Source organism: Rhinolophus hipposideros, assembly GCF_964194185.1.
Source record: "Rhinolophus hipposideros genome assembly, chromosome: 7".
In the NCBI taxonomy this organism is placed as follows: domain Eukaryota; kingdom Metazoa; phylum Chordata; class Mammalia; order Chiroptera; family Rhinolophidae; genus Rhinolophus; species Rhinolophus hipposideros.
Genome location: NC_138053.1, coordinates 61,954,878 through 61,982,014, shown reverse-complemented (window position 1 = coordinate 61,982,014; position 27,137 = coordinate 61,954,878). Strand labels below are relative to the sequence as shown.

The 27,137-nt window shown below is 35.4% G+C and overlaps 1 protein-coding gene across 1 annotated transcript in view; it reads left to right on the top strand.

Moving 5' to 3' along the window:
* The window catches only part of NDUFAF2 (NADH:ubiquinone oxidoreductase complex assembly factor 2), a 124,976-nt gene that overhangs the window by 75,413 nt on the left and 22,426 nt on the right, over window positions 1-27,137 (top strand). Inside the window, exons 2-3 of the mRNA XM_081054426.1 lie at window positions 4,581-4,670; window positions 18,253-18,293. Coding sequence (XP_080910552.1) covers window positions 4,581-4,670; window positions 18,253-18,293 — 131 coding nt within the window. The remainder of the gene's footprint in view (window positions 1-4,580; window positions 4,671-18,252; window positions 18,294-27,137) is intronic.

Below are 27,137 nucleotides of genomic sequence, written 5' to 3'. Positions count from 1 at the left end.
CAGACGACTTTTTCCCATGACGGATTTTTGTCTCTCAGAAGACTCCTTTGGTGACTGGGATATGAAACACATCTCCTTACTTTACCTCTTTCTCTCCTGATCATGAAGCTCTGCCTTAATTTGTAAAACTTGCTTTTGCGTGGCATACTTGATACTTATCTCTTCACTGGTATAAATTTTTTTTTTTAGTATTTTTTTAACTTGCTTTATGGCCTATTCTTAAAGAGTCACACTCTTTTTTTTCGCTGTACGTTTAAAACAATTAAACAAAAGAAATGTTATTATACACACTTATACAAGAGTTTCCTTCTTCAGAATACAAGTGAACCTGTTTGGAAACTGAATATTAATTCTTTTAAAGTTATGGAATAACAACATGAGAAACTTCATATTTTCTATGTAGTGGGAAGGGACAAATGTTTAATCTTATAAATATGGGTTATGTATATGTAAGCATTTGTGTATTTGTAATCTATATATTGCCAAAATACTGAAAGGAAATATAATAAAAATAAATATGATTTTGGGGGTTGTGAGATTATGGATTTTTTTTCCTTTTTCTTTTCTGTGTGTGTTTTCCAGGTTTCCCTCAGTGGATGTTTATTGAAAGTTAAATGATTGTCAGGATTGTTATATTAAATGATTTAATATGTGTTTTCTACATTCTGAAAATACCCTAATGAAAGGCAATGGTTTTTCTTTTTTGGAGAGAAATAGTAGATTTTTAATCTTCTGGGAAATGGCAGTTATACTTCCTATAAGCTTAGGCCTTATATTTTACTATTAATAACTGGAATGTAATATGTTTACAGATTTAACATTTGTAGATGTCTTAAAGTCTGGCAACATAGCCTAGTGGCTAACTGTGTAGGGTCAGGAGTCAGAAGACCTATGTTCAAATCCTCATTCCTGTTAGCTAGTGTGTGACATGCGGTAAATGTCTTAAATTCTCTTAAGCCTCAGTCTCTTTATTTATAAAATGAAGTAGTACTAGCACCTTATAGAATTGTCAAGTTTAAATGAAATTACTCATACAGAGTGAAAACTTAGTTCAATGGCTGGCACATGTTAAACATGCCATGAATTTTAGCTTTTTTTTTCTTCTGCTCAACCCTGGAATTCTAGGACCTCTGCCCTCTTTTTTCAAACCTAATACAAGACTGTTGTACATAACGTAGGATTTTATAAAATGAAGGGTAAACATAATCCAAGTAAGACTTTAATATTCATATCTGATTACAAAGAGTTTATTCAGCCAGTTCCCATCCACAGGAATTTCTTACTGCTGTGTTGATTCCTATGCCCTGTATCACCATATGTGTTGCTGGGTCTGTCTCTAGAGACCAGTGTGGTTTCCAAAGTGAGGTCTGCATGATGACTTCTTGGGGTACAAAGACAAACCTGTTAAATTTTTAAGATATATATCTATTTTGTGTGTGTTTGGACACAAAATACAGCTAGTAGAGCAACTCAGTGATTTCATGGGTATTTTTTAGGGTAAAATAAAAATGAATATTGAAGGAAAAAGCAAGCCAAATTAAATTAAAATGTTAAGGATATAATACTACATGATGTGACAAAAATTGCAAAGCTGGTACTTGAGTGACTGAAGCTTACGTCTCTCTGCTTTAGATCCTCCTTCCCATATCTGTGTCCAGGCTTTCCTCCTACACTTTATCCCAGAAGCCCAGGACAACAGGTGAAATCTGTTTTGTACCTAAACCTGTCATCTACCCAATACCCAGGGATTACGCCTTTTGTTTTTTTCTTCTTTGAACTAAATGGGTTCCATATTTTTTCTTAACAAAGGGGTAAGAAATCTGCTATCCTCCTAGGGCAATTAGTTCAATAGCAGCTAGCCTTAAAATGTTTTAAGTTTGAGAAATAATATTGTTACTTATGCTATAGTCTTTAAATCCATGTACCATTGACCATTATGATCTACCTAAATTCAAACTTTTATTTTGACTGTTTTAATTAAGTCTAATATTGTTTAATACTAAGTTAAACAACTGTGCTTTGTTTTACTTAATACTCATTGAGTTCACCACTGTCAACTGTTTATTCTTGTGTTATTCTTATTAAACCTATACATATGTTAGCTTAAATTTTTTGTTATTTTTTTAATATAAATTAGATCCTAAAAATTTGACACTTGAACAGTAGATGCAATTATTTTTTTGCTGTGATAAGTAGGATTGTGTTTACAACTGTTGTATAAAAGCAAGTTAGTATGAGTAAGTGTGCAGTTTATGCATAATTTCTTACTCAGTGGGAGGCATAAATTTCATTCCCAATTCATAAAAATTGCACAACTAGAATTTATTCTTTATTCCAAAGAATAGAGTAGTTTTAAAACTATTTGGGAGGCAGGACCCATATCTGATTACAAGGAGTTCGTTTAATAAACGGACAGCCTTATTTTATATTTCTAAAGATGTGTACATCTTTGGTGTGATCTATTTGTAAACAAAGAGTTTTTTTCTAGCTATTATCAAGGAATAAAACAAACTGATGAATTTTTTTTGTCTTTTCATATACACACACATAGGTATGACTTTTCATTTTTAAAAATCTTAGGGAAACCTTAAATGAAGTATACAGATCTGATGGTAAAATAAAAAGTTAATTTTTGTGTCACAGACATAGTGATATACTTGTAATATATATGCATTTAGTGGTACTAGTGTGAATGGTAGACCCCTCTATCCTCTCCCCATGTGCTTTTATTGATGTACATTTAAAAGCTTGTAGAACACACACATACTTTGAGAAGCCCATTGGTTACCATTTTGCATTTTATATAGTAGTTTTCCTTTCTATGCTTGCTATTGCTAAAAAGACATACTTACATCCAAGTATTTAGATAAAGACTGTATGAAGGTATTTTGACTCTTTCAAACGTTTTGAAAATTGCCATGTAAACTACTTTAGTTAATGCTAAATTTATGATTAACTCTTGTTATTACGATATGTGTATTATATGGATATAAATAGCGTTATAATAAAAATATGTGTACATATATTGAGCCTCTGCTATGAGAATAACGCAGCTGTCATTGTTATAGGCTCCTTTTACCCTGACCCTCGTCCCTACACCCTAGAGACTCTACTACTGATCCCTCCCCATACTGTAAATTTATTGGATAAGATAAACAAAAGGTGATGAACACCTCTTTATAAAACTTGGGGAACATTTGTGTTAGAATGAATGAGCCTGATTAAGTGAGATCGTAATGAAATGCAGAGATTCCCTCAGCCATTACTGGCTTGTCCACAAAATCCCAGCCTTTCACTTACTAAGCAGAGGAAATAAAACTTAGGCACTCAGTGTCCACTCAGTGTCCTTAGGCTACCTTAGTCACTCCCAGGAGGAGTTTCCTTGTCTGCAATTGAAGGAATTTGTAGTTAGTACAATTTTAGATAGTGTAAGAGAGACATTTACAGGCAGCAAGGTCAATGTCTTCAATTACGTCACCCATTCAGCAAGGTCAGTGTCTTCAATTACGTCACCCACAGGCCTAGCAGTGGATAGAGAAAATAGTGTTTTGTAAGGCCTGTTTCTCTCCATGACTGATCATTGTTAAGCCATGTTCCTCCCCCTCATCATTACTTACCACTGTCTTCTCTGTTTCAGTTCACGTTCTCTGGAGTAGGCAGGCACAATTGTTAACTATTAGGAGAGTAGAAAGCATACATAGTTTCCCCAGGCTCAAGGTTTAATGAAAAAGGAACATGAAATGAAAAATGTTTGGAAACCACCATTTTGACAAACCTACTTGGCAAGGTATAATCAAGACTTTCTGAGACAGAAGAAGATACCACATATTTTTGTGCCTCCCCTATGACCTTAAACTACACACTAATCAATTTTTTTTATTACTGAAAAATATAAACAACAGACACTCTCGTCCCGTCCTACCCCTTTCCACCTTTTCTTTACCTCTCTCTGCTTTCCTGTTTTCTGCATTGCTACCATCCCACTCCAGATGTTGATCTCACTCCTGAAGCACCATACCCGAAACTCACCAGTTTTTGTCTCTCTTTGTTTAGATTCCTTTGAGCGGTACTCACTCACATGGGCCACAGAACCCAATCCATGACTTGGTTCCCTTGGGTTCACCAATGTACTTTGGGGACAGGGTGGCAGCAGAGTCTTGTGGTTCATTACAGACCTAATAAAGGTCATGACTATCAATTCCCTCGGGCCATAGCACCTCTCTCTCTATATATATATATATATTTGCAGAGTTTGAGTGGAATACTCTGTCAATTACTCAAATGTGTTTTATTGGCTATTAGTGCCCTACAGATTAATTGGTTCCTATTTTTCTGTACGCAGAATCTAGATTTATTCTACCAAAATTAATTTTGCATCCTGTGGTAGAAAATTAACATCTTTGCAGTAGTTTGGAAATTGCTTTATTCTAACATACATAATTTTAAAATGGAATCTACTGTTTTTCCTGTTAATTCTTTTACATGAGGAGGTGTGCAATATCCAAAGAGAAAATATTACTTGTAGTAATTACTGTGTCGTGGGTTCATTTATACATGTAATACTCACTTTTGTCTTATAGGACAGATTATTCGAGAGAGAAGAATTGTAGAAGCAGCAAATAAAAGAGAAGTGGACTATGAAGTAGGGACTATCCCAACAGAATGGGAAGGTAAGTTTCTGCTTTTAGTAATATGTTTTTGAAGGCCAATTGTTTAACTATATACCCAATCAATAAGAGCACATATAATTCATGTATTTACATGTTTATTCATTTTGCAAAAACTTCTACAGTCTGAATCCATGAAACTTTTTTTTCAACATTGCATTTCTTTTGAAAGTTGTGAAGGTGCCACATTCATTTTAGTAAAGGAACACCTGTGTAGTGAAAAGAACTATTAAACATTAGCAGAGCTGGGACTTGGGCAAGCGAAAACTCCAAAGATACAAAATTGAAGGAGGCACTCACTATCATGTACTGACCCACTCACTGTCATGTACTGTTGTACTTGCCAACCCCAGGGTTGGAGTCCTGTTTCTGGCACTCACTACCCACATGAACTTGGGAAAGTAACAGACTTCTCTGTCTTGCTTTTATCTTTTCTAAATTGTGGATAATGGATAATACTTGCTGTAGATACCATTTAAAGTATCTTTTCAACTTACAATGACCCTGTCAGCTGACCCTCTGTTTCGAGAAGGATGGACACTTGATCCCTATCAAACTTTGGAATTAAGGTAAAAGATCAAAGAGAGAGAAAACAGTAACAGTCAGTCTCTCAGTATGTCAGGAACAGTGACATTTGAACTTGGTAGCTTGTGGGTGGCTATCTTCAATCCACTCTCTAAGCTTTGTTACAGAAAAAAGCTGATCTACTAAGAAGAAAACAGAAACTAGTCTGCCAAGAGAAGTATATAATAAGACAAAGCCTCTTTCCTAGGTTTCCAGCAGCTTTCCAGTTCCCAGTTCCGTTTCTTTTTGAATGAAGTTCAGCTGCAAGTCTGCCTTTGCGTTCTAAGTACCACCCGATATCCTTGTTATAAAATTTTCCTTTTTCCTTACCAGTTCTTAGCGTAGGGCCTGATACATAGGGAAGCACCTAGTAAGTGCTCAGTAAATATATGTTGAATATATGAAGTCTATCTCTAGTTAGCTTTTGTTATCTGCAACTGAACGAACTTTAAGTAAAATACCAATACCTATGTTAAATATCACTTAACACTTATCATGTGTTTACCTATACATCTGGTATTATGCCATTGCTTTTACAATCATTATATTGTTTAATCATCACAACAATCCTATGAAGTAGACACTGTAATTATATCCATTTAATAAATAGGGAATCTAAAGTTTGAAATGAATAGATAAATTGCCTGTGTCATAGAGCTACGCACTGTAAGCAATAGACCCACTGCTTCGTGATGGGTGTAGCATGATTCCTTACATATGGTAGCTATAGGTGTTAGGTTACTTTTATGCCAACATGTCAGTGTAAATATTTTCCATTTCTTCTTATTAAGTATGAAAATACTAGAACTATGAAAAACGAACATAAAAGTGGGGGTAGATACCAGAGACTTTTTGAAGAAATACAGAACATAAAAGTGGCAACTTCTAAGAGGAGTAATTGAGCTTTCTTATTTTAACAGACTTTCCAATGTTATAAGCTACATTTGCAATTCTCAAATAATGCTTGTGCCTTCTTATAATGAGCCTATTTCATCATTTTTCCAGTAATAGCATAAAATTAAAATGTTTATAGAAATAAATTAAGTTATAAATAAACAAATAGGTAATAACTTGTTTTTTAGCCTTTGAGACTTTGAGAGAATTAGAATGAGGTTCTAATGCTTTTTATGGCTCTGTCCTGATCTAGTAATTCAGCATAACTATCCCATGAGGCATATCCTTAAAACAAGTGTATCAACCAAACACTGAAACTAAAATTAGTTTTATAGTGTTACACATCAATTTAATGTAAAAAAAAAACAAAGAACTTTGTACTGTGAGAAAATAAATCAAAATGTAAGTAAACGCACAAAACACTGTATACAAGAAAGGAAAGAGAAAAAATACTTTTAAGTTAAATAGTGTTAACACCAAATGAATCTGAAGTATTTTCAGGTCCAGATAAATATATTTGTCAATTATTAATAGCAGAGTATAGAAACCCACAAACTGCATATCCTGCCACAATGTGTATTAGACAGTTTACTCTTTACATTCATTTATTTAGTAAACATCTTTGAGAATCTCTGCGTTCATGGAGTTTCCATCCTCGAGTGGGAAAGTGGAGGCAGAAAGACAGTAAACCAGATAAACAACAGTATAGTATGTTAATGGCCACAGAAAATAAAGCAAAGAAAGGAAATAGAGAGTGTTGGAGAGGGTTTTGCAGTTTTAAAAAGTGTAAAGAAATGGCGTTGCTGTGAAGATGACTTTTGAATAAAGGCAGAAGAAGAAGCTTGCCAGGCAAATAAGTAGCAGACGAGCATTCCTGGAGAGCGGGTGCAAAAGCCCTGAGGCAGGGCATGCTCAGGCGTTTAAGGAACCGCAAGGAAGCCAGTGTGACTGGAAAAGAGCCAGAGGGAAAGTAATAGATAAGGTTAGGAAGGTAACAGGATGCCCAGTCTTGTAGGGCCTTCCTCATAGGAGGTTTGAAAGGTGTAGTCATATGCTCTGATTTGTGTTTAACAAGGTCACTCTTGCTGCTACATTACACAGACTGAAGGTAATGTAAGCAACATAGAGGTAGGAGGCTTTTGTAATAATTCAAGCGAGGGATAATTGTGGCAGACCAAAGTAACAGTGGGCATGAAAAGAAGGCGTTGCATTCTGGGTCTGTTGTAAAAGTAGAGCCAATGGGATTTGCTGACAGGTGGGATGTGGAATGTGAGAGTAAGAGAGCAGTCCGTGGTGACTCTTAAGCATTTGGGCCTCACCTGGAAAAAATGGTAGTACTTGTGACTGAAAGAGGCAACACTGTGGGAGGAGCAAGTTTGGGGGGAAATTAGATTAGTTTTGGCAATGTTAAGTTTGGGGTGCCTATTAGACATCCAAGTACAGATATTAAGTTGTATGTAAGCCAAGAGTTTAATGGAAAAGTTTGGGTTGCAGATAAAATTTGGGAGTTAATAGGAAATAAATAGTATTTAAAGCTGGAGACTAGATGAGATCACAAAGGGAATGAGTGTAAATAGAAAATAAGAAGTTCAGAGACCGAACCCCTTAGGCTACTCGAAGGTTGAGAGACATGAAAACAAAAAAAGGAGCCGCCAGAAAAGTAGGAGGAAAAAAGAAGTGTCCTATGCTGGAAGCCAAATGTTAAGGAGGAAGAAGTGATCGACCATTTCAAGTGAGGACTGAGAATTAACTCTTTGGTTTAAGAACAGAGAAGTCAGTGATCCTGACAAAAATAGTTCTGTAGAGTGTTAGGAACAAAAGCCTGATGGAAAAACAAATGGCAAGAAAGAATTTGGAAAGAATGAGTATAGACAGTGCTTATGAGGAGTTTATCTGTGAAAGGAAACTATTAAGGCAGTACCTGGAAAGGAAAGAGGAGTCAAGGCAGGAGAAGTAACCCGACTTTGTAATGGCGATGGGAAATGTCAAGTCAGCAGGAAGCATTAATGATGCAGGAGAAAGAAAGTTCTTGAGAAGCAGGATGGGACAGGCTCTAGCACACACGTGGAAGACCTGGCCGAAAATTTCGCAAGAGCATGGAAAGCTCAGCAGTAGCAATAGCAGAAAAGTAGAACATATGGTCATGGATGCAGGTAAATGGGTAGAAGTGGTAGTGAGAACTTGTGTCAATTCCCTTTTGATTCTCCAAATGAAGTACAGAGAAGTTAAAGAACTTCCTAAGTACAGACAACAGCTATTTGCCAAGACTTGACCCCAAATTATCTGTCACCAAAGTCTTCACTCTTGATATTAGAGTATATTGCTAACCTCAACCACCCGGCTAATTCCTGCTTATACTTCAAGTTTTAGAGTAGACGCTGATTCCTTTAGAAATCTTTTCTGACCCCACCCCTCATCCCCTAGTGCGAAGTGGAATGTTCCTTATTTTGTTTTTCATTTCTCTTTATGCCTCCCCTAAGAATAACACTTAACACACTACGAAATATTCCCTCTTTGCTTATCTACCTCCTCTGCCTGGACTTAAAGATTCTTTAGGATAGGGTTTTTACCTTGTTCATCATTGTGGCCTCAAGGCCTAGCTCAACAATTAATGTAAAACAAATGTAAGCTCAATCAATATTTGTTGATGAATGCATTTTAAATTGAAAGTACATAAGGAAGAGACATTTTAGAGACTTTGCTGACTTGCTGGAAATAGTCCATTTTAAAAAGAAATACATGGAACAGCACACTAGAGCAAATGGTTCCAAACATATAGAACATGCAGACAGAGGGTCAGATGTGGGGGATGGTTTAGTACTAGCTCAGTAGCTATATTATAGTTCCAGGGACCCTTGTAAATTTAATCCATGGCATGATATATTGTTCTTATATAGAACCACTGAAAAGCTGTGTGTCTATAATTCGGATGACATTTATCTTCCGTTTCTGTTCCCTTTTTCTTGATTTTGGTAACCTTAAGCTCATTTGCTGTTAACAGTAATAAACATTATTGATACAAACCCTAAAATACTTGCAAAGTAGAATATAGAGGGCAAAGACAGAAGCTCTCACCCAGTATTTCTTTTTAATGGAGAGGTAATCTTTCCTTATCACACATACTCATAAAAAGGTGGGAGTAAAACTTTAGAATAAAGTCAGGTAAAAATTACTTTTTAGATATACTTTTTAGACCACACCTGGCTATCATTAACAAATTAATAATGAACATTTCAGTATAAAACGCACTTTTAATTAGTGAACATGTTTTTCTCAGGCCACAAGAACTACCCCCCAAGAATTTTCAAGGTAAACTTCATGAAATAATGGACAAAGTATGATGTTATCCTTATCCTAGCATCAGAAGGTATTGGTTATGTTTAGGTCCTTCAGTGGCCATTTACTATCTGGGTCATTTTGGGCATATCAATTTACCTCTCTGATTTTCATCTGTAAAATTAAAAGGCTGGGTTCAATATCCTTAAGTTTCCATCTGTCTCTAGTGTTCTATGATTATATAACTCTAGAAGTATCTAATCAACCAGAGCCTCTGGATCTGCTGTTCAACCAAGATGCTTGGCTGGGAAGTATGAGTTGATGGTGGTCTCCTTCTTCAGATAATAGGATAGCAACATATGTTAGTTATTTACTGCTGCATAACAAATTCCCCCAAAAGTTAGAGAGAGGCCTAAAACAGCAAACATTCATTATCTCATAGTTTCTGTGGCTCAGGAATCTAGAGTGGCTTAGTTGGGTATTCTGGCTCAGGGTCTCTCCAAGGCTGCAATCACGGTTTTGGCCTGGCTGTAGCCATCTGAGGGCTTTTCCTCAGGGATTAGCCACTTTCAAGCTCATTCACATGACTGTTGTCAGGCCATGTCAGATCTCCTTCCAAGCTCGCTCAAACAGCAATTGCCTGGTGTGGGGACAGAGCCAGGAGTGCAGTTTCCAGGCTCTCGGCCTCACATGGAAAGGTACTCACTCGGGTAGTAAATGGCCATCAGCTGTGATTGGATGGCCATCAGCTGTGGTTAGTTGGCCGTCAGCTGTAACCAGCGAGCCATTGGCCACTAATATAAATGCTGTGGCCACGCTAGCAGAAAAATGGGGGCTAGCAAGAAGATGGTGGCTGAGCCTGAAAGCGGAGCAGTGAGGGTTGTGAACAATGTGGCTCCTGCTTCCTGTGTCTCCAACCCAGCCTCCAGCAAGAATATAGTGGTATGACTCCCCTACCTATGGCTCCGTGGGTGTTCCTTTTTGGCCTCACCATGTCCTGTGTTCTTGTGTGGGGAGCGGGAGCTGAGACCCCACATGACACCCTGCGTGACACCTGGCTTCAGGTCCTTCAGTTCCTTGATGACTATAAGCTTTGTAAATCTTGTATTCCTTCTTCAACATTCTGTAAGAGTTTACATAGAGTTGATATTACTTCTTTAAATATTTGATAGAGTTCACTAGTGAAGTCATCTGGGCCTAGAGTTTTTAACTACAAATTCAATTTCTTTATTATATCTAGTATATTCAGGTTATCTATTTCTTCTTGAGTGACTTTTGATAGCTTGTGTCTTTCAAAGAATTTGTCCATTTCATCTAAATTTCCAAACTTTTTGGCATAAAACCAACCATAATATCCCCTTATTATCTTCTTAATATCTTTAGAGTCTGTAGTGATGTTACCTCTCTCATACCTAGTTGTTATGGCTGAATTGTATCTCCCCAAATTCTATATTGAAGTCTTAACCCCTAATATGTCAGACAGTATTTGGAGATAGGCCTTGTAAGAGGGAATTAAGTTACAATTAGGTCCTTAGGATGGAACTTAATCCAATATAACTGGCATCCTTATTAGAAGAGGAGATGAGGACACAGACATGTACAGAAGGAAGACCGTGTAAATTCGCAGAGAAAATACTGTTATCTAAAAGCTGAGAAGAGAAGCCTCAGAAGAAACCAACCTGCCCAACACCTTGATCTCAGAATTCTAGTTTCCAGATTTGCAAAACAAATGAATTTCTATTGATTAAGCCACTCTATCTGTGGTGCTTTTCTGGCAGCCCAAGTAAACTAATACATTAGTGTTGAGTATTGTTTATGATTCAATTTTACTTATTTTTGTAGGTTATTAGCTATATCTCTTTTTTTGTTGTTGTTATTTTAGTGGTTAGATTTTCCAGACTACATCTTCAACAGATCGGTCTTTATGTGATTATTCCACTTCATACAGAGTATAAGAATCTTATAAAAGTATACCACCCTATTTCCCTTCCAATATTTGTTATTATTGTCATATGTTTTAGTTCTAAACATGTTACAAACTACACACTACATTGTTATTTTTATTTAAATAGTGAACCAGCATTTAGAGAGATTTAATTAGAAAAATATGACATATTTATCCATATTACAACCATTTACAATGCTCTTCATTCCTTTTTGTAGAGCCAGATTTCCACGTGGAGTCTTTTTCCGTTAGTCTATAAGGCTTCCTTTAACATCTGTTTAAATGTGAGTCTGCCGGTGTTGAACTCTTTCAGTTTTTATATGTCTGAAATATATTTTTAAAGATATTTCTCTGGATATAGTATTCTACATTGAGAGTTTTTTGTTCTTTTTTTTCTTTCAGTAGTTTACAGATATTCTGCCTTACACAGTCTCTGCTGACAAATCTGTTGTCATGCTTATCTTTATCCCTCTGTATGTAATATATATTTTCCTCTTTGGCTGTTTTAAAGTTTTTCTTTTTGTTAACTGGTTTTGAGCAATTTGGTATGACATAGTCTCTCGTGCTTAGAGTTTCTTGAGCTTTTTAGGCCTGTGGATTTACATTCTCCATCAAATTTAGAAAAATTCTGTGCCATCATTTCTTCAAACTTTTTTCCTGTGTCCTTTTCTGTCCTCTCTTCTGGGGACTCCATTCACAATTTTAGGCTGCTTGAAGTTGTGTCACAGCTCACAGATGCCCTGTTTATGTGTGGAGACTTTTTTCTCTTTGGGATTTCATTTTGTATAGTTTCTCTTGCTTTATCTTCAAGTTATTAATCTTTCCTTTTACAATGTCAAATTCCTATAAATCCTCTAGATTCCTATTAATCTAGAGTATTGCTCATTTTAGACATTGTAGTTTGATAGGGGTCTATTTTATATCTTCCAGGTCTCTGCTTAAAATGTTTTATCTTTCCCCTAGCTTTTTTGAACATACAGAGTGCAATTATAACTTTTAATGTTCTTGTCTGCTAATTCTATCATCCGTGTCTATTTTCAATTGGTTTTAGTTAGTTGATTCCTTTCTCCTCAATATGGAAAGTATTTTCCTGCTTCTTTGTTTTCTCGGCTATCAAACATTTTGAGTTTTTCCTTAGTTGGATACTGGATATTTTATATATTCTTGAGCTTTGTTCTGAGACACAGTTAAGTTAGTTGGAAACAGTTTGATCCTTTCAGGACTTTCTTTTAAGATTTGTTAGGTGGGACTAGAGCAGAGTTTAATCTAAGACTAATAATTCTGCACTGTTGATACAAGTAATCAATTATGAAATTCAATACATCCCATCACCTTTGCCATATTTTCATAGTTAGAAGTAAGTCACAGGTTCTGCCTTCACTCAAAAGGAAGTGATCACATGACGGCCTGAACCCCAAGAGGTGGGCGTTGTGGAGGCTACCTAAGAGTCTGTCCACTGCACACAGTGATATGAATGAGCCTAAGAACATAGTGCTGAGTAAAAGAAGCGACAGTACATACTGTCAGATTCCATTTATATGAAACCATAGATAAGGCAAAATGAATCAATAGTGACTGACGTATATCACTCATTGGGGGCTATGAGTGGGTGTTTGTATGTAGTCAGACACCAGGGGTCTTTTGTGGGTGATGGAACCGTTCTATATACTGATGGTGGTGCTGGTCATAAGGTTGTACACATTTGTCGGAACTCAGGGAATTGCATACTTAAAATGGTCTCACTGTATTGTATATAAGTTATATCTCAATAAAGTTGATTAAGGAAAAAGAACAGTAATAACAATAAGCACAAAATTTGCTCAAAATTTGCACAAAAACAGTAATAGCTATGAGTCACAAAATTTGTAACTTAAATGTGGCAACTAAATCCAATAATATCCTTAAGATATGCTTAAGGGTCAGTAATCAGACAATGACTTATTTCATAATAAATCATTTGAAGAATTTTCATAATTAAAAAAATGTGGAATTTTTATTTTTATAGTTCTTTATGATGTGTCAACACTCAACTGGCAAAAATCATTTTTTAAAAGACAAGTAGTAACAAATGTTGGAGAGGCTGTGGAGAAAAAGGAACCCTCATACACTGAGGTGGGAATGCAGACTGGTGCAGCTGCTATGGAAGGCAGTGTGGAGGTTCCTCAAAAAATTACAAATAGAATTACCGTATGACCCAGCAATCCCTCTCCTGGGTATCTACCCAAAAATCTGAAAACATTTGTCCGTAAAGACACGTGTGCTCCAGTGTTCATTGCAGCTTTGTTTATGGTGGCCAAGACATGAAAACAACCAAAATGTCCTTCGATAGATGAATGGATAAAGAAGTTGTGGTATATATACGCAATGGAATACTATTCAGCGGTAAGAAAAGATGAAATAGGACCATTTGTGACAGCATGGATGGATCTTGAGAGTATGATGCTAAGCAAAATAAGTCAGACAGAAAAAGCAGAGAACCATATGATTTCATTGATATGTGGTATATAAACCAAAAACAAGACAAACAAATGAGAAACAAAAACTCATAGACACAGACAATAGTTTAGTGGTTACCAGTGGGTAAGGGGGGAGGGGGGTGGGAGATGAGGGTAAGGGGGATCAAATATATGGTGATGGAAGGAGAACTGACTCTGGGTGGTGAACACACAATGTGAAATATAGATGATGTAATACAGAATTGTACACCTGAAATCTATGTAACTTTACTAACAGTTGTCACCCAATAAATTTGAATTTAAAAATAAAAATAAATAAAGCAATTATACCACACATACACACACACACACACACACACACACACACACACACACACACAAAGATGAGGCTTTATTACAATGTCATCTTTTTCTTAAGTGAAGTAAACAAAACATTTCTAAGATAATAACTTTTGGACGCAGACTGTTGAGAACCTTTCTACAATTTTAGTTCTGAATGGTCACCTACTGAATCTGGTGATAAATGTCTCATTTACCCTAACTCCTGTTGGCAATGCTTCTGAAAGTATATTAGCTATTTTCAGTGCCTATGAGATTTGAAGACTGTACTCGTGTGCTTTATGAAGTATTTTTCTGCCTGCTTCTTCTAGTCTCTTTTAGTGATTAATAGGAACTTTAATTTGCACGTTCACTTTTACACTCATTATAGTATGTTATGTTCCAATAAGAGTATTAAAGTTCAATGAAAATCTCATGCATGCTGATGAGAATGCAAATGAACATTGATGAAAGAATGCTAGGATTGTAAGGCATAAACTGTCCAGTTATCTTACTAAATTCTATTCAAACAATGGTTACATTTTAATGAAGACTGATACAGACCCCACCATACAGATATAATTAGCAATGGCAAAATAATTATATAATTTATAATTGGATAGAGGTTCAGTGCCAGATTTTTCTGAGGTAAAACAAAAGAAAGAAATGATTTGATGTTAATGCTTATTTTTATTCCTCCCTCCTCCTAAACTTCGCCACCCTTCAGCAGGAGATTTCCTTTGTTATATGTAGTGAATGGAAAGCTAGGGATGATTGTATAAGTGAGTGATCACATAGAAAATTTCCAGTTGTAACCTTTATTGGATACATAACAAAAAATAGGCATCAAACATCATCTCATGAAGACATTTCAAGTATCTGGTTATTGTAGAATTATAAATATACAAATTTATTTCAGCAATTACATTTATGTATTTTTTTAAACAAAGATCTTTTTTCATTTAGCCTTTAAAGCAAAGCTAAAGGAAGCCCTTATATCTTTCCTTAGAGAATAGTGTCCCATGAGAGTGAATAGTCTAGGTGGTGCTTAATACATTTTCTGTGTTACATTACATTCTTACAGCTATGAATGAATTTCATGAACTTATACAAAACCAGTAAGCTTTAGAAAACACACATCAGAGTTTCCTCAACCTATTAATCTACCTTGGGATTTAAAAAAATTATTTGGATTCTATTGAAGTATTTTTCTTTCTCCAACCTTACCAAAAAAACCTTAAATTCTGTTTCATAGGCTCATCAATAAGACAAGTTGTTGTTTTGAGTTGTTTTTCTCATGGTGATAGTGTGCATCGTGCTGTTATACTTTTTTGCATGATCTACTACCAACAGTATGTGTTCATAGACTCTAGAGTACACGGTAATCATTAGTAAAAAGTGTAATAGTTAATAATAATTTTTATTTTAGGTAATATGAAAGTGTTTTTGAATCAAGATATACAGTTGTTTCTAATACGTCACGGTAGCCCTAGCACAGGTGTTGGCAAATGTCTCCTTCAAAGGCCTAGATGGTAAATATTTTAGGCTTTGTAGGCATACAGTGTGTTACAACTACTCAATTCTGCTGTTGTAGCACAAAAGCAGCCATAGACAATATGTAAACATATGTGTGGCTGTGTTCCAATAAAACCTTATTTTTGGACACTGAAGTTTGAATTCTATATACTTTTCATGTGTCATGCAATATATTTGGTTTAACTATTTTTTTCAACCATTTAAAATGTGAAAACAAGCTGTTGGCTGACTTTGGCTTGCAAGCTATAGTTTACCAATTCTTGCCCTACCAGTTGATTTTTCTGAATTAACTTTCTAATCTAGATTACAACCGAAGAATTACTGCCTAAAACCTTTTAGAGTTATATGGCACACGTTAAATTATTTTAAAAGAAGCCTCTTTCCTAGAAAAAATTCCTATAAGTGTAGATAAGTAACTTTTATTTTGACCATAAAGAGGCCGTTGAAAAATTCCATAAACCACTTCTTTCCTTGATTGCACAGAGGAATCTTGCTTGACTAAGCTGGATTTTCTACTATAGGGCAAAATTCCATTAAAATGAATATTTTTATAGTGGAATTATTGTATAGTAGACGTATTAATTCAACGGCTCTATTAAATGCGCGCTCTTCCAAAGCATTTAGGTGCTAGAAAAATAAATCTCCCATGGATACATAGACAACCTTACAGCCCAACAAAGAATATAAAACCTGTGCAAGTTGTTGCTAGACATGGACCAAATCAGGGGTAGAAGTTCAGAAACAGGAGTAGAGAAGGCAAAACACTGGGACTATATTAAAAATAGGTGTATGGCATCAGTGCAACAGAGAACGGAGCAGGAAGAACTAATTCCAGGCCAGCAGTTGAATGTTGCTATTTCTGCCCCCACAACCATTCAGTATTGGGCTTGTTATGAAGCAGGTACTTGGATGATGATGATGGAAGGCAGGCTAGTGGAGCTGGTCGGAAGAGAAGGTAGCTGGTGAACCAACAGAGCTAAGATTTTAGAGCCAGTTCACAAGAGATTGATTCCCAGTCAGTTACTCTAGTTAAGTGAGTTTAGGCAAATTGCTTAATCTTTCTGAACCTCAGTTCTCAGTCTGTAAAATGGTGTCAATAATTGTTATTTCCTTACATGTAGTTAGGGTCACAACCTATTTCTCTTCCTGGTTGAGTGTTCCTTACTTTTTGTTTACTAAAGTTCAGGAGACTGCTTAGTAGAGAGCATGGATGGTTTTTGGAGCCAGAGACAAGTTCAGATCTGATTTCAAATCTCACCATTACCATTTAATGCATAAATTTAGGAAAGTTATTTAATTTATCTGTAAAATAAGGATATCCCATAATTTTGTAATAAAGATTGAATCAACTAAAGTGATAAAATAGTGGTTTTCTACTTTCTAAAGACCATATTTCCTACAATATGTTTTCTCACAGTTTCTTATGTATCCTCATAGGCCAAACTGATATTATTGATTTTGCTTTTTTTCAGTTTGTTATTAAAAATATGTTTTTTGAATAATAGTGATAATAGTAGTAAACAACAGACTTGCATGCTTGCTATATGCCAGACTCTGAGCTAAGAATTTATATATATATATATAAATTTATATATAGTATGTAGGCATAATTTCATGTTACTTTACTAACAACCCTAAAATATAGATACTATTATAATTTATATTAAACACATGGGAAATCTGATGCCTAGAAAATTAAATAATTTGCCCCAGGGGACACAGCTAGAAAGTGATGAAGTTATTTGAACCCAGAAAGTCTGCCTCTATTCTCCTAAACACTTTGAGATCCCAGCATCTCAAACGAGCTCTAGGCAGAACAGTGAGACCAGTCATTCCATCCATGGTACTCGCTTTTTGAATGTCTAAAAAAGGCGCCCTTTCTTGCCTCTCTTCTAATGTGCTGTTAATCACATCATGCTTTACGCTCTTTTCGGATCCTTCTTTCTAATATCAGTGATTCTGATACACTCACTTCCATAGAGGTAGTTGTCTTACTCCCTTCCTGTTGCTATAAAGCATCTAGCATAGTGCTCAGTGCTCAGTAGGCATTTAGCAAATACGAGCTCTTTCTACTCTGCAGCTCATCTCCAAGACCTGATGATACCAACCAGTGGAGTTAGGCTGCTTGCTAGACCAGATTAGAAGAGAAATCTCTGTATATCAAAAGTTTCTATGTCCCTTCCTTTATAAATTGAGCAATAACTAATTCAGATTTTCAGGATAACATAATTTTGGATTGCCTTGAAGTTTATTGTGTTGTGATCTGGCCTGTATGCCACACATACACTAGCTTAAATTCAGATGATTATATGAGGTGTGGTTTTAGATATGAAAGAGTCCCCTCCTTATCCTCCCAAACTGTTATGTTTTTTTATGATAGAAATAACCTCTGACATCATTTATTTCTGTGTTTCTTTTCTGTACTCCCTTCACTAGTATATATGCTACAGGGAGGGAATTCATGGTTGGTTCCCTGTTGAATCTACAGTGCCTAAAACAATATATAACAATTGCTCGATAAATATTTATATATGCATAAATGAATGTTTGTGCAAATTATGGAAAACTTACATTTAAATATTGTATTTTTTTCTAGCTTGGATTAGAAGAACAAGAAAGACTCCACCTACTGTGGAGGTAAGAATACAAGGAAAATACTCAAATTGCATTGGTTTATAATGCTGTTTCTCAGTTGGGAATTTATACCCCCGGGGATACATGCAGCTCTAGAATAAATGCAAGGCACCAAAGTGTGCATTTTACTCCACAGAAAATAATTTAAAACATTTTTATGATAAGTGCACAAATTATGGAATATAACAAAATTCATATAAATTTTAAAATGAAATAATAAAATTTAGAACAAAATAAAAACAGTTTTTAGAAAGTTTGGACTTGTAGCAGGATATTTCTTCTGGCCCCTGGTAGTTCTCTGTTCTGATATGGATGCTTTGGTGGAAAAGTTTGAGAAACAGTGAATAACTTGGCTCTATTCAAATCATGCTCTGCTTATTTGCCCTTATTTTATAAACTTAAAATTTTATATGAATTTAACGCTATTATACAATTAGGTGGTAACGTAACTGTCAGTAATTAATAGTTGAATTGTATTTTTATTTAAGACTTTAAAAACTTAGTTTTGGTGGTATGCAGAATAAAAAGCATAGCAATGCTTTAGTATATGTGTTTTTAAAATGTTTATAATTTTTTATTTTAAAACAGTGGCACAAAGTGTTCTAAAATTATTTGTAAGAAATACATGTATTTCATAAAAAGAAAGTTTCCAAATTGATTAGTATACTGCCTTTCCCTTTTCTTCTACTATTTAAGACTTCCCTCTTCTTTTCTCTCCCCTGTTCTCTCACTACTACAAAACCCTTACGACAACACGAATGAGCTCCGACACTCGGCCTCACGTGTTGAGAGGTGGGGTAGTCCAGAGCAGAACACATAACGACCCATTGCTCCTGTAACTGACCCCATCAGTGTTTGTTTGGCCAAGTCTGACTGAGCACACCTCTAAGCCCATTTCTAGCTTTGTATGTTGCTTCCACCTTGACCTTGTCCTACTCTTCTCAGACCTTTCTTTCTAATATCAGTGAACCTTGGAATAAAAAGGAAAAGAAGTCAATGTGATCCAAGATTCAGAAGTATCACCAGTGATATGATAGATCATGGAGACCTTCTGGTTATCCTTCTCTTGGCCATATTAAGAGCTGCTACTATTCTCGAAGCAAAAGGTGTTTCTTTTATCCTCAGAACTTTGAAAGCCTTCTTCTATGGAAACACTGATATGCAAAGTGATCTGATGGAGGCAACTGCAATAATCAGTCCTAAGGTACCACCCAGTAAATTTTAGGTAATCCCAGCATCTCAAACAAGCTCCAGTCAGAACAGTGAAACCAAGTCATTCCATCAGTAGTGCTCACATTCTTGAATGTCTAAAAAGTAGCCCTGTCTTGCCTCTTTTCTAATGTACTATTAACCACATCATTCTTTACACTCTTCTACACCCTCCCCAACACACACACACACACACACACACACACACACGCCCCTTTCCCTCCCTCCTGACTCTTTCCATTGTGTTTCAGGAATTTGTTTCTTTGTTTGCAAAGTACCCTTCATCATTTTATATCGTCCTAGGAACTTGACTACATAGCCTCAACTGAAATCTGCCTGTGTCTGAAAGATTGTGAGTCTCTTCTTTCCTGGAGGTGAATTGTGCCCATTTTCCCACAAGCCACAGAAAGAAAATGGGTTCCACTGCTTCTACTTTCCTCCAGCCCTGGAAGAAAATATTCTTCCATTTTGTGGGCCCAGGCGAGTGTAGTACTTTTACAATCCAAGTATACTTCTTTCTACTTGTTTGTCATTTTTATCTTTGCCAACCTCCAGGCCACTCTGCCACACTGAGGTGTGATTAAAAACAACAACACACAAAGCTAATAAAAATTGGGTAAAAATCTTAAACAGGCACTTCATAAGATATAAGAATGGCCACTAAGCATATGAAAACGTACTCAACAGCACAGTTTCACCAGGTAAACCACAATGAGATAACACTACACATCCACAAAAATGGCTGAAATTTAAAAGATTGACTATAGAGCAACTAGAACAACCATAACTTTTGTATGGTACTAGTTTGGTAGGTGTGAAAATGATAGAACCATGTTCAAAAAATGGCAGTTTGTTATGAAATCAAACACACACCTTACCCTATTACCCAACAATTTCTCTCCTGACTACCTTGAAGAATCAATTGTTAGGCACACTACTTGGGAAGTTCTGGCCAAAAGGTCTCCTCATCTGTGCCCAGCCCAATTTTCTAGCTTTCCTCTCTACACTTGTTATACCCACCCTACTCTTCAAGGAACGCCTGGCTGTTTGTCAAGCTTAATGTCTTCTCCGTCTGTCATTAGCTGGCACACTTCTGCTTATGCTTAATTCTATTTAAAAGGTCCTTTAAAGTCCTTCATTGTTTCTTCAACACTTTTTAAAAACTTCTTAAAGAGTTAATCACTCCTTTCTTGATATAACTACACTGCTTTGAGTACCTGTATAACCTTTTGAGTTAAGTATTATAATTATTTGTTTTATTTGTTCATCTTTCTGACTATATTGTGAGCTAAATGGCACAGGGATTGTGCTTATTCATTTGTATGTCATACTTGTAAGCACCTAATGCAGAGCCTGATTCATTATTTGATAGGCTTTTATTGGCAGACTTGAAAATCTTAATGCCATGTAAGTATATTACATAATTCCTGTGACAGAGATTGAATTTCCAACAACCAACTATAAAATAACCCTGTAAAACTAAACATATGTTGAAGTTGAGCTTTGCCTATACTTTTTTCATAGAAATTCATATTACTGAAGGTCGCCACTATAGTTCAGTACCTGTTCAGTAATGCAGTACAAGTTGAATTAACATTTCACAAAAATCAATGAGGTAGACTTTTTCTAGTCCTAACTCTATTCCACTAGAAGCCACATATCGCAAATATTTTGAAATATTGCTTCTTTTTTCATACTGACAACACAGCAGGAAACAGAATAAAGTTTTCTATTTGCAAGAGTGAATAAATGTAAATAAATGCCAAAAGTGAATAAATGCCATGACAGAATACATGACTCAGCAATAGGTTTATAGACAGTTGAAGAAAACTACAACTTAGAGCTCACTTGCTACATTTTTACTACATATTCTTCATGAAAGATGAAGAGGAACTTCTAGAAACCAGTGAAGAATAGAATTGGAGACGGTGATGCTATGGGTGATGCTATAGGTCCAAGGGCCGCTGGGTGAAACCATATAGTTCATTGTACTTTGCTTCCTTGACCATGTTCTCAGCTCTGGGCTAGACACCCCGAAGACTCATTCTTGTCCCTCTCCAAGGCGATTTGGCTCTGAAAGATACCACAGTGACTAAAATAACTGTGAGTTTGAAATAGTTGCCAGAATTCCAGTATATTAATTTATGGTAAGAAATTAAATTGGCACAGGAAAAAACAGTAGGTTACCTGGTGAGTATGACTTTAGGATAAGAGGAGTTAAGTGAAATAAATGCTTAATTGCATCAGGCCTAAAATTGCCTGTTATGTTCATCTCAAAATAGGGGTAGCCTGACCCATAGAATGGAAATATTTTGTTAAAATTGGCCAGAATTCCCAACATCTGTCTTTATCCTACCAATAGCTTTATGATTTGGAATAGAAAAAATTGCCACCTGCTGGTTGACGTTTTTGCTCCCATGGACAGTGTTTTTATGGATTGCCAGCATTTGTCTCAATGATTTTTTTTTCTTTCTTCCCCATTCTGATTGAAATAGTATTCCTATTGCTGTTACTATAGTTATATTATGGTCAACTGTTGCTGGCCCTGCAGCTATTCTCTTATTTTACTCTTTTCATACTCCACTCTGGCCTATAATGTGTTGATCTTGCAGTTTAACATTGAGAGGAATCTTATTTCTGAATTCTTGAGGCCCAGTTCACTGTTGTCTTCAAGTAATTGACATTTATTGAGTGAGTTCTCTGTGCCCAGTATTATTAGGTTCACTCTGTGAGTTACAGAATTGAAATGTCTTAAAACTGACTTTCCTACTTTCCTAATGTCTTAAATTGAAAAGATGGAGTGTATATCCTTGTGGAAAAAAATAGATCCTTACCCCAGTCTCACAATATCACTTTTTGGTATATAGTAGAAACGGGTAAGAAAATTGTGGCATGTTCATACACTGGGTTATAACATGAATGAATTAGAGCTGCATTTATCAACATGGATAAATCTCAGAAACATAATATTGAGCAAAAAGAGCAAGTTGCAGAAGACTTCATGCAATATGATCCCACGTATATAAAGTTTGAAAGCAGGGAAATAAAAATGGACTTTCAGGTAAAATTAGTAAGTTAAACACATGAGTTTACTTTTTCTTTAAGCATAATGAGAATGACAGTAAAGGGATTTATTTTTAAAAGTATAAACCTACAAGGTTAAGGAAAATTGAAGAGGCAAAACAGCACCAATGTTTCGGAGGCTGGAAAGCAGATGAAGTGGTAATAAATGTAGGAAAACTGAGAAGAATGATTCCTAATCTGGCAGAAGGGAAAGCCCAGATGCAACCCAATTTAAACCATAAAACCCCAGAATGCTCAGTAATTGGCAGTGCCAGGAAACACTGAAAGTGGAGTAGAAGCTTGTGCTAAAAACAATAACGTGGTTGAAAATCTGTTTAAGAAGCAATTATTTGGTAACCAGTAAATGTAGAAGAAATAGCAGAGTTGAGAAATCACCATTTTTCAACTATCATTTTAATACTTGATTCAGGGAAAAATCATTAGTGGATCCTGAAACCATTGGGTTAAATTTTGTTGGAGAATGAGATACTTACATGGTCTCAAAGTATCTCCCTACAGATTACTTATTAATTACAATGGAGAAAAGATACCTTTATAGTAGACAAATCTACAGGGTACCACTTCAACCTGGTGGTCAAAAGTTATACCAAGTAGGACAGACTTGACATCATCTATGCTTCCTTATATGATGCACTGAGAATAAGACATCATTTATGTACTACTTCTTAAAATACACAACCTTAATCTAATCATGAGGAAACAACCAGACAACCTAAATTGGGACACATGTCATGAAACACCAGACTGGTCATGCCAGTGTTATGGACAACAAAGAAAGACTGATCAACATGACAACTAATTGGAATACTTGATTCTTGATTGAGGGGGAAGAAATAGTTATAAAGGACAATATTGGGGTAATTGGTGAAGTTTGAACATGAACCATGTTTTAAAGAATAGCATTGTATCAATTGTAAATCTCCTGAAGAAAAAGAAATGGATGCTGTTGAATTCTTTTTGTGAAAGTCTGAAAACCAGGCAAGGCAACTTCTTTACCTACTATTTGAAAACTGGAACTTTATTCATAGGAAACAGAAAACAGTATAGTCTGTTTTCTGGACAAATTTGAGGTAAGAGGTACCATTCTGAAAATAAAGAAATTAAAGGAACACATACATAACAAACATATCATGTGAAGTTGAATTATAGATAAGTACATGGGAAATAAACAGAATTCGCTTACTATGTCTAAGAAAAACAAAACTTGGTTAGGAAAAGGAAAAGTATTTCTAGTATACTTGATAACTCGCTTGTTGATAGTGTTTACTCATAATAACATAAATATTGAATATTGATTTATAGCTATCTTGAAAGTATTAGGTTACAAGAATAAATGGATGGAATAAATCTTCATTTTTAATAAAGAGAAGTTAATATACAAAGTTTAAAACTGAAAAATAAAGAAAAAATAATGAGAATGTTATTTAGATATTATGGAAGGGTTAGTCTGCTTTATAGCTATCAAACAGTTGTGGCTCCCTAGTTTGGCCTCTACTACAACCATAAACGTTAGCTAAAATATATATAAAGTAATTTTTTCTGGGGAAAGGGAAATACTGCTTTTCATAAAAAAGCCTTTTAGAACCATGTGGCCCTACAAACTATGTGAATATATAACTTTGATTTAAAGAAAAGAAATCTAAAAATACATACACAATGCTATGAAAAAGCATTGTGGTAGGAAAGTTTTTCTTCAAATCGCCAGATAGTAAATATTTCCAGCACTGTGAGACAATCTCTGTTGAAACTATTTAAGTCTGCCAATGTAGTGTGAAAGCAGTTACAGACGATATGTAAAGGAGTGAGTGTGGCTGTGTCCAGTATTACTTTGTTTACAAAACAGGTACGAGGTATATGCCAGTTTGCTAACCTCTGCTGTTGGTCAGTGGTTTCAAATCAGGATGCCATATCACTGGGTACACAAAGACTTTCTATGGGGTATACAGGTATGAATAGCTTTAAAGAATTAATTTCCATATTCTCTCTTTTCATGTGTAGTCTTTCCTAAAAATTATCTGTGTGAGAACTCCCGTCTGGTCTGCCAGTTCTCCTTTCTGACTTCTTTGGTAATTATCTGTCTCCCACTTTTCAAAAGAAAAGCTTACCCCTTGTCCACACTAAATCTTACTATGGTGCATTGCCTTGGGGTTTAAAAATCTCCAGGGCACCAAACAAAGAGACTGTTGGAGAGTGAATCTCTCCTGAGGGAGAGTCCCTTGAGAGCAAAGCAGGGAAAGCTTCAATAAAAATTATTGAAGGGGCAACACATTCTTTCATCCAGGCGACAAACTCATGGCAAGGCTCCATACCTTATAGTTTCTCTTTCTAGCTAGCTACCTAGGTATCCATTTATCTATATTAAAATTAAAATTCACAAGTGAGAGTTGTCATGAAGACCCATAATAACACATTTATTTGAATTTTAAAATTAAGTGAGACTTTTTCTGACAGAGAGTAAGTCAGGTTTGGCTGATTGGGTTTGACAATGAGGATTGGCTCTGCCAATTAGTTATATGGTTATATTTTCCATAAATTGAATATGCTAAACTGCAGCTTCAAGGCTTTGACAAAACATATTTAAAGTATGCATCCAATATGCAATAAACTGAAAAATACATCCTTTGCCATTATTTGTCAACTTAAATGTGCAAGGTGATACATAGTTTTCAAAAGTCTTAGGGGACAAATGTGCAAAAAAGTTAGAAAATCAATGCCACTGTTGTTTATGGGTATATAAAGATGTAGTGAAAGTATAAAAACATGCATGAAAATGATAGACAGGAAATTTAAAGTAGTTTTTACCTCTAGGGAAGGAGAGTGAGAGTGAGGGGTCGCAGAGTGTTTTATTGGTCATATCTGTAGTGTTTTGGTCATAACTACAGTGCTATTTCTTAAGTTGGATGGTGGGTATATGTTATATTATTAGCTCTACTTGGGTGTATGTTACATTATTAGCTATGTTTACTTATATATATGAACTATTTTATTAAAAAAGAATAAAATGAAACCTGTATCATAGTTTGAGAACTCATTGGGTCTCTGATGGAAAAACAAGATATTCAAAATAAACTGAAAAGTGAAATGCTTGAAATTCTAAAATACCAAAAGCACTTAAGGAGTTATCACAGCAATATGCATAAGAAACAATCAGTGTTGTAGCTCAGGTTTTGGAATTCTCTTTAAAGCCCCAGTGCTCATATAGTTTTGTTATTCATTCAGTTACTTATCAAGCACCTGCTATGTCCTTAATAGCTAACATCATTTCTTTGTAGACTTCGTAGATATTGTAACTCTGTTAAATTATGTTTAGATTCTACTTTCAGTATAATTTTTCCCCTCTGTGAAACCAAATTGTTTGATTCTTTAAGGTTGCAGGGAAAAAATTCACATATTGCCTTCAGAAATTGGATCTTATTTCAAGTTTATACAGGAGCATTATATCTTAAGTAGTACAGTCATTCTTGGGTCTTTGGTTTCTGAGACTGGAAAGTATATATCCTGAGCTTGATCAATGTCCCATTCTTTATTTACCTACTAGCATTTCTGCCTCCCCAAAGGAGAAGATAGGGTTGAATGGGTTTACAGCCACATACAATAAAAGGTCCCTGTTGGACAGATTTTTATGCCTGTCATTTGCCCTCCCTCGCGCCTAACCCATTTGTTGCCACCCTTTGACCAGGCAAAGAAGCAGGTTTGTCCCCACTTAGGAGTGCCTGAGGTCCTGCAGTTTTTACCTGCTGGTGTAATTTTTGGTCACTTTTGTGACTTAGGCTTATTAGCCTGTACTCTGACCTCACTTGATATTTTTTCTTTGTTTTATTAAAAAAATTAATACAAAAATAATTTTTAATAGAAATAATAAATTACCCCAAGTTGTATGGCTGGCTGCACAACTCTTAACTTTAACAAGTTAATTTACCCATGCATACATTGGTACATAACTGTAATTTTGGCGTACTTATTATTTTGTATTCTGGTTCTGTATTCTTAACTACAATAATGAATAAAAACAAGCACCTGAAACAATAGCAAACACTTAGAGATACCTTGTCTATGTACCTTCCTTGTTATTGATCTCTAGCTTTGTAAAAATGAAGAAAATATAAAATGTGCCATGCTTCTCTAGAGAATGTGGTAAGAAACGAAAGTGAATCGTTTTGAGTTCCTTAGAGTCTGGACTCTTAACCACAGCTAGTGTGCTTCTCTAACTATAGGTATTTATTAATTGTGCAAGAAATGTTTATGCTGGTTTCTGTTGTAAGTCTTTTTGGTTTTCAAAACATTGGTTTTACGTGGATCATACTAAAAAGTACTATTTCAAATTTCAAGCATCCCATCTTTCTGAATCTAAAGGATTGCTTCTTATATACTTCTGTACAAGCTGAGGTCTGAGTTTGAGCTTAGTTTATTCTTGGCATATTTTTTCTTCTATTTTGACTTTTATCTGACTTTTAAGGAGCAGAATATAAAAGGTTTTTTTTTAAGTTGTATATAAATAAGTGCTATTATTCATTATTTTTAGATATGCTTGTGCTCAGGTTCTTCTGAGTTCCA